A 12,119-nucleotide genomic window follows, 5' to 3' on the forward strand; every position below is an offset into this window, starting at 1 on the left:
TCCAGAAAGTTAATATTTGATCATTAAGAATTGATGGAAGTTGAATTGTCATGCAATATACTGTAGTGTAGACCTATATATGAATTGTATCACTGCTTGTCCATTAGCCTATAACATTAAGAAACCAAATGGCAAGTGTATATATGAGTTATTGGCATAGGCCTGTAGAACTAAGACAGTTTGTCATACTTTTGAAATGAGCATATGTAAAAATGTAAAATGAAAAAAAAATATTTATAAACGTTCATGCCCTTTTAGGTATGATACCGTGACTCTCGCATAGCATAGTAAAGATCCTTACCTGCGTTTGCCTGTTGTATTTTTTCTGTTTGTCCAAAAGTAAAGTTGGTATGCTATTTCGAATGCGTCAGTGCGGAGCGAGACTAGGACTCCAAAATGATCTAATTTCCTCGGTCGCAGCGCACAGGGAGAGATCACCTGTTGATTTTTTGAGCTATTTTAAATTAAATGTTTTAATGAATGTTTAGACACATTTCACTGCACACAATATATTATTACTTATTTTCCAGTGTTTCATAGTTTTTAGTGGGTGACATTATTTTTTGATAAGTATATATTATTAGACTATTTCAACATTCATTTTAATTACACGTATGGATTTTTGTTTAGTCTTGCTAAAAATGAAAAATAAAACGGAATATGATGATAAACCATCAATCAGGAAACATGCATTTTTTTCTCCAGATTTTGTTAAACTCCTTTTAGCAACTAAAACACCGTAAATATCGCGAGATTGTTCGAGGGAATAAATTCATGTTCGTAGTCCTGAACATGGCGACGTCTAATTTGCTAAAGGTAGGAGGCTGCTCAATTCAATACATTTGATTAACGTTACATAAATCATTGTCTGTTGCATAGTTGTGGATATCTTACTCTACGTTGCTAAGCGCACATACCTAAAGATGGCCTTGCAATATAGGTGATATGAAGTTGTTTGCCGTGCTAGCAATGAAAGACTGCTGTGTACACCTCATTGACGTTCGTTAGCCTGGTGCTAATTAGCTGCACCAGTAGTCCACACGTACCAGTAGTCCACACATAGCTAGATTCGTAACAGTTAGCTAACACTATCATTTAACTTTACATGACTATCGTTGACTAAGGAACTCATTAGTTAACGTATTCACAAATGATCATCTTTTTCACGAAAACACATAAATTTGCTGCTAGCTAGCTAGACATATGGCACTGATGGCACAGTAACTAGCTACGTTAACTTAGTGTCTGCTCATTTTCCCCCCCGCTAGCGTTAAATCTACTGTATCAGTCTAGCTAGCGAGCTACAGTACTGTAGTTGTCTGATAAAACACTGAATCACTGCCTAGATTTGATTTTCGAGACACCAAAGGTAGGCTAAAGCTACTTGCCAGCAACATCCGATAGCTACCTAGCTACGATAACATTATTTATCAGGAGACACTGGCGCAAAATTGATTCTACATATATTTTTGTGGGGCTAGCTTACTGATGTGTGATACAATGTAGGCCTATTTGATGAGGACATATAACTAGTCATGTCTACTACTACATACAACATTCCCTCACATAAGAGCCTACTGGAGACTGGATTAGTTACACATCCTGGAAAAACAGATGCTAGTAAATCAGGATTGAAGTACCTTTCAGATAGTGGGTTGATAAGTGATGGCATGGCTTGTCTAACGGCATATGTTGTAGGCTAACTTGCCTAAACATAAAAGCAACTACTGGGATGTCAATGATATGTCCTTGATTTCTCACATCCTCCCTTCTCATGTGCTTCTCAAAGCACATTGGAGCAGAAAATCTGAGGTTCTTGACATATGATATTCCGTTTTGAGAAGGAGGATCAAGTAAATACAATTGCGGTTCACTCTGGTGTTGTCATAACTGCTAGGCAGCCTATAGCCAGAGGTGACACTTCTACCCTTCTCACCCAGAACAAAGGCTCCCTCCAGTTCGAAAACAAGTGGGATTTGATGCGTCCCATCGTTCTGAAGCTGCTCCGTCAGGAGTCAGTCACCAAGCAGCAGTGGTTTGACCTCTTCTCGTGAGTATGGCCACGCAGTCCATGTTCATGTGCTCTGTCATACAGAAGTTGTATTCATTAGTGCACACCAAGTTTTGCAACTGCTATTGTAAACAAGTGTTTCTTATTTGACAAGTCCAGGCAGTTCGCTTCTGTTTGGTTCCTAGTGAATATGACCCAAGAGCCTGTTGCAAAACGTTCAAATACAAATGTATGGTGTAGAACAGATTGTCTTACTGACAGATATATTAAGGAATTGTGGTGTCTGCTCTATCCGTTATTTTTCGAACTTCAACATTCGGAATGTTTCGCATCACTTAATAGACTATACCCCAAGAGAAATTGCTGTCATTTTGCTAACTCCAGGCGTTTCCGTTAATGCCTGTCTCAACTTGAACTACATGTCCCTCTCCTCCAATTCCCTCATCCGATCTCTTGGTTTCCATAGAGACGTCCATGCAGTATGCCTATGGGATGACAAGGGACCGGCCAAGATCCACCAGGCCCTGAAGGCAGACATCTTAGACTTCATCAAGCAAGCACAAGTGGTAGGTAGGCCTGCTTGGTCTTGCTACCATTGAATGGACTGTGCTATTTATTCCCTCACTGAGTACCACTAATGCTATCAAGCTAGCTGTGACAGTAGGCTACCGAATAACCATGCAGTCTACTAGCCTACCCCTGATGACCAACATTTTCAAAGCTATATAATCCATAACAATGCCCTCAACTGCTCTCACGTGTTGAGTAACCAAGCAGACTGTCTATTACCCCCAGTTTTTCAACGCCATAAAGTCCATAACAGGGCCCTGCGCTCTCCCCCACAGCGGGTGTTGAGTCACCAGGATGACACGGCACTGCTGAAGGCCTACATTGTGGAGTGGCGGAAGTTTTTCACACAGTGCGACATCCTGCCCAAACCCTTCTGCCAGCTGGAGATCACGCTCATGGGCAAGCAGGGCAGCAACAAGAAGTCTAACGTAGAGGACAGCATCGTACGGAAGGTGAGGAAATGGGATGGGAATGCGAGAGATGATCACGTGCTAACTGGGTAGCAACAAGAAGTTGAGGGAAAAAGATTACATTGCAAACAGGGTAGCAGCAGTATTTGGTTGTATTTGTAATGATATAAGAGAATTTCCAGTTGGCATGAGGAAATGTTGCCGCCTATAGATTTCCTCTTTCCCTGCTCATGTGTAATGTACTGTATCTTCTATTACCTTGTAGCTTTGGGGTGGCAAGGGGAGTAGAATGTAGTGAGATTTGGTAACATCCGAAGGATTGCCGGTTCAAATCCCGAGATTGACAGGGACAGAATGTCATAACAGGGGGGATGCTGTTGTCAAATCATGCCATTGCCTGCAGTTGTACCCTTGAGCAAGGCACTAGATTAAGCAAAAAGACAAATATAATTTTTTTGAGATGTATGTAATGTTCTTCTAAACTTCATTTTATATGCCCTCAGCTCATGCTGGACACGTGGAATGAGTCCATCTTCTCCAACATCAAGAACAGGCTGCAGGACAGCGCCATGAAGCTGGTGCACGCCGAGCGCCTGGGGGAGGCCTTCGACTCTCAGCTGGTCATCGGCGTCAGGGAGTCCTACGGTGAGCAAAACATCACTGTCTTTAGCTGTGAGAGAATGGTGTGTAATGAACTTGAGCCAGATCTTTGGTGTATGTAAACCATACCAATGGATTGATTCACCAAATCCCTGTGCCAAATTGGATTCACCTTCAATGTGAATTTTGGTGTGAAACCCCCAATGACAAATGCAGGCTGTACATGAAAATGTGAGGTACTAACATTTTAGAATTTAGCTATGTAGTGTGAATGACAAAAATGTACTCTTAACCCCACTCCACAAAGATGCCTGTAATTCTCCTGGGTTGTGTTCATAACTCACCAAACGGAAGAGAACCTACTGAAACCGGAAGGGACTGATTGGACTCATCCTTTAAGAAATGCTAATTTCTAAAACGTTGCATGCTAATGAACTTGGCCCCTGGGCACCTCCATCCCTGTTTTCCCTCTGCAGTGAACCTGTGCTCAAACCCAGACAATAAGTTGCAGATCTACAGGGACAACTTTGAGAAGGCTTACATGGACTCCACTGAGAGATTCTACAGAACACAGGCCCCCTCCTACCTGCAGCAGAACGGAGTACAGAACTACATGAAATACGTGAGTAGTACTAGGATCCTTTAACTTTTCAAAAATTCCCAGATGGTTTTCTGGAAACTCTATAGTTAAAGGACTCCTGGACTTCCTGCTTATTCTCTCCCTTTTCCAGGAATTTTCCAACTGGGATTTCTGGAAAACCTGGGAATTTTTGTTAATTTACTCTAATTTTGCCACCCTAAAAAGGCCCCTTGATCATACACCACACGTCAAGTTATAAGCAGAATTCCAAATGGACATGCCAAGTCCAAACCTCTCAGAAGCTCATGTATATTTTAAACATTTGCATAGGTGTAAGCCATATGGCGCAAATCTCATGCTGCCTATCAGATGGCAAGGTGAAGCAATGACCACACTACTTTAACATATCTGATCCTTTCAGGTCTACGTGAGTGGCTACGGTTTGTTTTGGATTTCAGAGATCAGAGGTCGAAAACAATCGGTATGAGACAAGTACTGTTTCTGCAGTTCCCTTGTGGTTTCTCAGTAGGGTTACAAAATAATATTTGGCATCAGGAGGGAATAAACAGGAAATTCAGTAATCTTCCAACTGTGATTTCTTGAAGAGCTAAGAATTTGGAGAAAGTGACTGGAATTTTGCAACTCTATTTCTCAGCAACTGTCTGTAATCTAGGCTATCCATCTGAGGGGAACCAACATGTGTATCTCTGTGTGTTCTAACAGGCAGACGCCAAGTTGAGAGAGGAGGAGAAACGGGCGTTGCGCTATTTGGAGACGAGACGTCAATGTAACTCTGTACAAGCAGTGAGTAAACTCTAAAAATCCAAATAACTTCACAAATCTTCATTGTAAAGGGTTTAAACACTGTTTCCCATGCTTGTTCAATGAACCATAAACAATTAATAAACATACACCTGTAAAACGGTCGTTAAGACACTTACAGCTTACAGACGGTAGGCAATTAAGGTCACAGTTATGAAAACTTAGGACACTAAAGAGGCCTTTCTACTGACTCTGAAAAACACCAAAGGAAAGATGCCCAGGGTCCCTGCTCATCTGCGTGAACGTGCCTTCAGCATCCTGCAAAGAGCCAGATGTGGCCAGGGCAATAAAGTGAGATGTCCGTACTGTGAGACGCGTAAGACAGTGCTACAGGACGGACAGCTGATCGTCCTCGCAGTGGCAGACCACGTGTAACAACACCTGCACAGGATCGGTACATCACACCTGCGGGACAGGTACCGGATGGCAACAACAATTGCCCGAGTTACAACAGGAATGCACAATCCTTCCATCAGTGGTCAAACTGTCCACAATTGGCTGAGAAAGGCTGGACTGAGGGCTTGTAGGCCTGTTGTAAGGCAGGTCCTCACCAGACATCACCGGAAACAATGTCGCCTATGGGCACAAACCCACCGTCGCTGGACCAGACAGGACTGGCAAAAAGTGCTCCTCACTGACGAGTCTTGATTTTTACCTCACCAGGGGTGATGGTCGGATTCACTTTAATCGTCGAAGGAATGGGCGTTACACCGAGACCTGTACTCTGGAGCGGGATTGATTTGGAGGCGGAGAGTCCGTCATGGTCTGGGGCGGTGTGTCACAGCATCATCGGGCTGAGCTTGTTGTCATTGCAGGCAATCTCAACGCTGTGTGGTACAGGGAAGACATCCTCCTCCCTCATGTGGTACCCTTCCTGCAGGCTCATCCTGACATGACCTTCCAGCATGACAATGCCACCAACCATACTGCTCGTTCTGTGTGTGATTTCCTGCAAGATAGGAATGTCAGTGTTCTGCCATGGCCAGCAACGAGCCCAGATCTCAATCCCATTGAGCTCGTCTGAGACCTGTTGGATTGGAGGGCTAGCCCCCCCCCCACACAGAAATGTCTGGGAACTTGCAGGTGCCTTGGTGGAAGAGTGGGGTAACATCTCATAGCAAGAACTGGCAAATCTGGTGCAGTCCATGAGGAGGAGATGCACTCTAGAACTTAATGCAGGTGGTGGCCACACCAGATACTAACTGTTACTTTTGATTTTGACCCACCCTTTGTTCAGGGACAGGTTATTCCATTTCTGCTAGTCACATGTCTGTGGAGCATGTTCAGTTTTTCTCAGTTGTTGAACCTTGTTATGTTCATACAAATATTTACGTTAAGTTTGCTTAAAAGAAACAGATGACAGTTCGAGGACGTTTCTTTTTTTGCTGAGTTTAGGTCCTGGGTTGTAGGAGGCTTGACCCCAGCAACGTACTGGGCCGTACACACTACCCTCTGTAGTGCCTAACAGTCAGATGCCGAGGAGTTGCCATACCATGCGGTGATGCAACTGGTCAGGATGCTCGATGGTGCAGCTGTAGAACTTTTTGGGAATCTGGGGACCCATGCCAAATCTTTTCAGTCTGCTGAGGGGGAAAGGTGTTGGTGTGTTCAGACCATGATAGCTCATTGGTTATGTGGACACCAAGGGACTTGAAGCTCTTGACCCGCTCCATCGATGTTAATGGGGGCCTGTTTGACCCGCCTTTTCCTCTAGTCCATGATCAGCCCCTTTGTCTTGCTCACATTGAGGTAGAGGTTATTGTGCTGGCACCACACTGGTAGGTCTCTGACCTCCCTATAGGCTATCTCATCGTTCTCACTGATCAGGCCTACCACTGTGTCGTCAGCAAACTTAATGATGGTGTTTGAGTCGTGTTTGGCTACGGAGTCGTGGGTTAACAGGGTGTGCAGGAGGGGACTAATCACGCACCCCTGAGGGGCCCCAGTGTTGAGGATCAGCGTGGCAGATGTGTTGTTGCCTACCCTTTCCACCTGGGGGCGGCCTGTCAGGATGTCCTGGACCAGTTGCGGAGGGAAGGGTTTATTCCCTTCGTGATGAGCTTTGTGGGCATTATTGTGTTGTAGTCGGTGAACAGCATTCTCACATACGTGTTTATTTTGTCCAGGTTGGAAAGGACAGTGTGGAGTGCGACTGAATCATCTGTTGGGGCGGTATGCGAATTGGAGTTGGTGTAGGGTTTCCGGGATGATGGTGTTGTGAGTCGTAACCAGCCTTTCAAACCACTTCATGGCTACTAACGTGAGTGCTACGGGGCAGAATCATTTAGGCAGGTTAACTTAGTGTTCTTGGGCACAGGGACTATGGGGGTCTTTTTGAAACATGTAGTTATTACAGACTCTGTCAGGGAGAGGTTGTAAATGTCAGTGAAGACTCACTTCAGAACCGTGCAAACTGGCTCTAACCAGAATAGAAAGAGTGGGAGGACAAGGGCAAAAGGACAAGTACATTAGTGTCTAGTTTGAGAAACCGATGCCTCACAAGTCTTCAACTGGCAGCTTCATTAAGTGGTACCCGTAAAACACCAGTCTCAATGTCAATAGTGAAGGGGCGACTCTGGGATGCTGGCCTTCAAGGCAGAGTTCCTCTGTCCAGTGTCTGTGTTCTTTTGCCCATCTTAATCTTTTCTTTTTATTTTCCAGTCTGAGATATGGCTTTTTCTTCAACTCTGCCTAGAAGGCCAGCATCTCGGAGTCGCCTCTTCACTGTTGACTTTGAGACGGGTGTTTTGCGGGTATTATTTAATGAAGCTGCCAGTTGAGGACTTGGGAGGTGTCTGTTTCTCAAAGTAGACACTAATGTACTTGTCCTCTTTCTCAGTTGTGCACCGGGGCCTCCCACTCTTTCTATTCTGGGTAGAGCCAGTTTGCGCTGTTCTGTGAAGGTAGTACACAGCGTTGTATGAGATCTTCAGTTTCTTGGCAATTTCTCACATGGAATTGCCTTAATTTCTCAGAACAAGAATAGAGTGATGGGTGTTAGAAGAACGTTCTGTTTCTGTCATTTTGAGCCTGTAATCGAACCCACAAATGCTGATGCTCCAGATACTCAACTAGTCTAAAGGACAGTTTTATTGCTTTAATCAGAACAACAGTTTTCAGCTGTGCTAACATAATTGCAAAAGCGTTTTCTAATGATCAATTAGCTTTTTTTAAATGATCAACTTGGATTAGTTAACACAACGTTCCATTGGGACACAGGAGTGATGGTTGCTGATAATGCGCCCCTGTACGCCTATATAGATATTCCATAAAATATGCAGTTTCCAGCTACAATACAACATTAACAAGGTCTACACTGTATTTCTGATCAATTTTATATTGTAATGGACCAGAAATGTGCTTTTTCAAAAACAAGGACATTGCTAAGTGACCCCAAACTTTTGAATGATAGTGTATATAAAATTTTAAAAAGATTTGATTAAACATTGAATTTGGCCTTCTATTAGCCTGTAGAAACACATTGAATTTAAGATAGTCAAAACATGCTTCCTTTGACTGTCTTCTAAATCTGAGAGAGAGCTCCGGGGGAATCACCAGTATATCTTTGATGTGGAAATGTATTTTTCGGCCCGGTACTGGATTACCGTCAGACGAGCCCCGTGACACTTGTGGCGGTCGTAGAGCGAAATGGAGAACACTGAGTTTGTGAGTGTCGTATTTTTCAGATAAATTTGTAGCCTAAACTGTTTGGACACTACAGACGTTTCCGTTCCGTGAAGAAACATTACCTCCCTGCTATTGATATGATTGAGCCTGGTTCCCCTCTAGGTTTCTTCTCTAGGTTTTTCTTGACATTCTCCTTCTGCTTGCTCTTTGGGTTCTAGGCCGGGTTACTGTAAAACCACTTTGACAACTGCTGATATTAAACATAAAAAAAGGCCTCAAATCAATTAGATTTTGAAAATATGTGATGAGATGAGCGACCCATGGTTTTTCTATTCCCCCTCAGCTGATGGAGTGTTGCGTGAACGCCCTGGTGACGTCCTTCAAGGAGACCATCTTGGCCGAGTGTCCAGGCATGATCAGGCGAAACGAGACAGAGAGTGAGTACGGCCGGAGCGCTCCCGGCACCAAAGGCTCGGCCAGCTCAGGTTTGCAAACCAGGAAATGACCTCACCGTCCTCCACTTCCTGTTTCAATTTGTCCTCGTCAACCAACCAAACGCTGCCTTTGCCCATTCCGTGTGTCATTCAACACGTTGTCATCATCACCCCCCCAAACATCAGTGTCTGACCATAAACCCACCCTGTATTGTGTATGTCCTGATAGTTTTAACCAGGTGTCTACCTACTTGTGTGTCACTATTAACCAATGTGTGCCTTTTGGAGCATCTGTTTGTTTGGTGTATAGCAGTAAGATCTAGAACTAGGCCTTTGACTGTAAAGTCTAACTGACAATAATATACCACCACTGTGATGTTTAACTTTAAGGGCTGGTATACTGTACATAGATGAAGCATAGTCCTGAACTAAAAAGCATGTTGACTGGAGAATCAGTCAACGGAAACCAACCTAGTTATTCAAATCTGGCCATCAATTGCTGCTGCGTACCCTTTGTTTGATACTGCAGCTAGACTCTAATGATTATAGTTATAGTATCTTACCATGGACAGTGTTTGACTAGCTTTCCTCCACCTTATAGAGCTCCATCTCATGTTCTCTCTGATGGACAAGGTGCCTAGTGGCATCGAGCCCATGCTGAAGGACTTAGAGGAACACATCATGTCTGCTGGGCTGGCCGACATGGTGGCCTCCGCCGAGACCATCACCTCTGTGAGTGCTACACATACATAAGCTGCTTACACACACAGATATCTTACACTAACAGCGATATTAAATGCATATTACTTTTGTGATGTATTTACTGAAAGGTGACGGGAACAATCCACTAGTCTTTGTAGTTTTCTCTGTGTGCGCGCGCAGGACTCTGAGAAGTACGTGGAGCAGCTCCTCACCCTGTTCAACCGCTTCAGTAAGCTGGTTAAAGATGCCTTTCAGGACGACCCTCGCTTCCTCACAGCCCGAGACAAGGTCAGCACAATGTTTTTCCAGCATTGATTCAACATGGCCAATGAATGGAAGCGCAACGTTCCGTCAACATTTGTCCAACATTGACACAACGTTGTCAATGAATTTATGCGCTGTATTTGCAGTTGTCACTGTGTATGTAACACTTTTTTTTCTCCCTCTTTTTAGGCTTACAAAGCAGTTGTGAATGACGCTGCTATTTTTAAATTGGAACTTCCGCTGAAGCAGAAAGGGTAAGAGTTCTACTGTATACTTTAATTGCTTCACTGAATTCAAAATTGATACCGGCATACTGTTGAAGGCTGCTACAGAATTTATTGATGTTGCACTTGATAAAACTGTGGGAGCATTCAACAGGGTGGGGGGGTAGATATTTTGTGTTTTTCTTGAATACTTAAAACAAAAGTTTTTTAAGTTCCACTTCTGAACTGTTAATTGCTTAATTTGTGAATGACTGAACGTGTGAGTTTACGAGTTCTACTTTCTCTGTACTGTCTGTCTGTCAGGGTGGGGCTGAAGACTCAGCCAGAGTCCAAGTGTCCAGAGTTGCTGGCCAACTACTGTGATATGCTGCTGAGGAAAACCCCGCTGAGCAAGAAACTTGCATCTGAGGAGATCGAGGCCAAGCTCAAGGAAGTGGTACGTGTGTGTGCGTGTAATGATTTGATGACTCCAGCAAGCTTTCCTTAAGGCTTCGGCCACACGTGCGTACTCGGATGAAATCGTATGTGACGTACATCATTGTTTATTGTCCCTCAGAAGTATATGTCAAGTCAACAATTTTCCGTGTGTTTTTTTATTTTTATCAGACAATCATCATCTCTTGTCATTCATCCAGCAGCAGATGACTCCCGTTAAAAAAAGCATTGACCCAATCGGTGTGGAAGCAGCCTTGGGCTGATGTTTGTACAAACCACTGTTCCTAGGCCGCCATTGAAAATAAGAATTTGATCTTAACTGACTTGCCTAGTAAAATAAAGGTAAAAATAAAAACAGTCTTCAGACCCTTTGCTATGAGACATTTGAGCTCCGGTGAAACCCTGTTTCCGTTGAGCATCCTTGATGTTTGTACAACTTGATTGGTGTCCATCTGTGGCAAATTTAAATGAATTTATACCTGTCTATGTAAGGTCCCTCAGTTGACAGTGCATGTCAGAGCCAAAAACAAGCCATGAGGTCGAAAGAATTGTCCGTAGAGCGGTGAGACAGGATTGTACCAAGGCACGGATCTGGGTAACGATACCAAAAGATGTGTGCAGCATTGCAGGTCCCCAAGAACAGTGGCCTCCATCATTCTTAAATGGAAGAAGTTTGAAACCACACACTAGAGCTGGCTGCCCAGCCAAGCTGAGCAATTGGGGGAGAAGGGCCTTGGTCAGGGAGGTGACCAAGAACCCGATGGTCACTCGGACAGAGCTCCTCCGTGGAGATCGGAGAACCTTCCAGAAGGATAACCATCTCTGCAGCACTCCACCAATCAGGCTTTTATGGTAGTGTGGCCAGACGGAAGCCACTCTTCAGTAAAAGGCACATAACCGCCCGCTTGGACTTTGCCTAAAGGCACCTATAGACTCTGACCATGAGAAACAAGATTATCTGGTCTGATGTGTAAATGTGGTATTTAAGTTTTTCTTTTAAAATGATTAAGCGACCATTTCTAAAACGTTTTGCTGTATCATTTATGGGGTATTGTGTGTAGATTGAGGTGGAAATAATGAATAAGGCTGTAACGTAACAATGTGGAAAAAGTGAAGGGGTCTGAATACGTTCCTAATTAACTCTAAATGCTGCGCGCTTTATGTCCCTACCAGACAATTGTGTCGCACTCGCAAAAGCTTCACAATGCATTTCTTTGTAGGCTATAGCCTGGAAATAATTGAAATAATGTAGCTGTAATTGTTCCTTCTTAGGCTCCCTGTCTGGCTCCTGACCTATTTAGTGTTTATGATGTTTAATACGAGATATTTGAAACTGTTCGCTTCTTACATCGATGTTTATTCAAATACTTTTCATTCAAATCCATGTTTCATTTCAATACATTTCAAAACATTTGGTAGGTCCAGGTAGTCACAAAAATA

The 12,119-nt window shown here is 43.7% G+C and overlaps 1 protein-coding gene across 8 annotated transcripts in view; it reads left to right on the forward strand.

Moving 5' to 3' along the window:
* The first annotated feature begins 750 nt into the window (after positions 1 to 750).
* The window catches only part of LOC115105339 (cullin-5-like), a 42,515-nt gene continuing 31,146 nt past the window's right edge, over positions 751 to 12,119 (forward strand). For 6 of the 8 annotated variants that reach the window (XM_065007252.1, XM_065007248.1, XM_065007250.1 and 3 more), the window contains exons 1-12: positions 751 to 816; positions 1,941 to 2,050; positions 2,478 to 2,577; positions 2,857 to 3,033; positions 3,495 to 3,636; positions 4,068 to 4,213; positions 4,895 to 4,975; positions 8,964 to 9,105; positions 9,656 to 9,786; positions 9,937 to 10,044; positions 10,210 to 10,274; positions 10,548 to 10,680. In XM_065007252.1, coding sequence (XP_064863324.1) covers positions 775 to 816; positions 1,941 to 2,050; positions 2,478 to 2,577; positions 2,857 to 3,033; positions 3,495 to 3,636; positions 4,068 to 4,213; positions 4,895 to 4,975; positions 8,964 to 9,105; positions 9,656 to 9,786; positions 9,937 to 10,044; positions 10,210 to 10,274; positions 10,548 to 10,680 — 1,377 coding nt within the window. In that variant the 5' untranslated portion in view covers positions 751 to 774. The remainder of the gene's footprint in view (positions 817 to 1,940; positions 2,051 to 2,477; positions 2,578 to 2,856; positions 3,034 to 3,494; positions 3,637 to 4,067; positions 4,214 to 4,894; positions 4,976 to 8,963; positions 9,106 to 9,655; positions 9,787 to 9,936; positions 10,045 to 10,209; positions 10,275 to 10,547; positions 10,681 to 12,119) is intronic. The other 2 variants (XM_065007249.1, XM_029627273.2) reach the window with 1 other exon arrangement.

This window comes from Oncorhynchus nerka, linkage group LG22 (genome assembly GCF_034236695.1).
Source record: "Oncorhynchus nerka isolate Pitt River linkage group LG22, Oner_Uvic_2.0, whole genome shotgun sequence".
Classification (NCBI taxonomy): Eukaryota; Metazoa; Chordata; class Actinopteri; order Salmoniformes; family Salmonidae; genus Oncorhynchus; species Oncorhynchus nerka.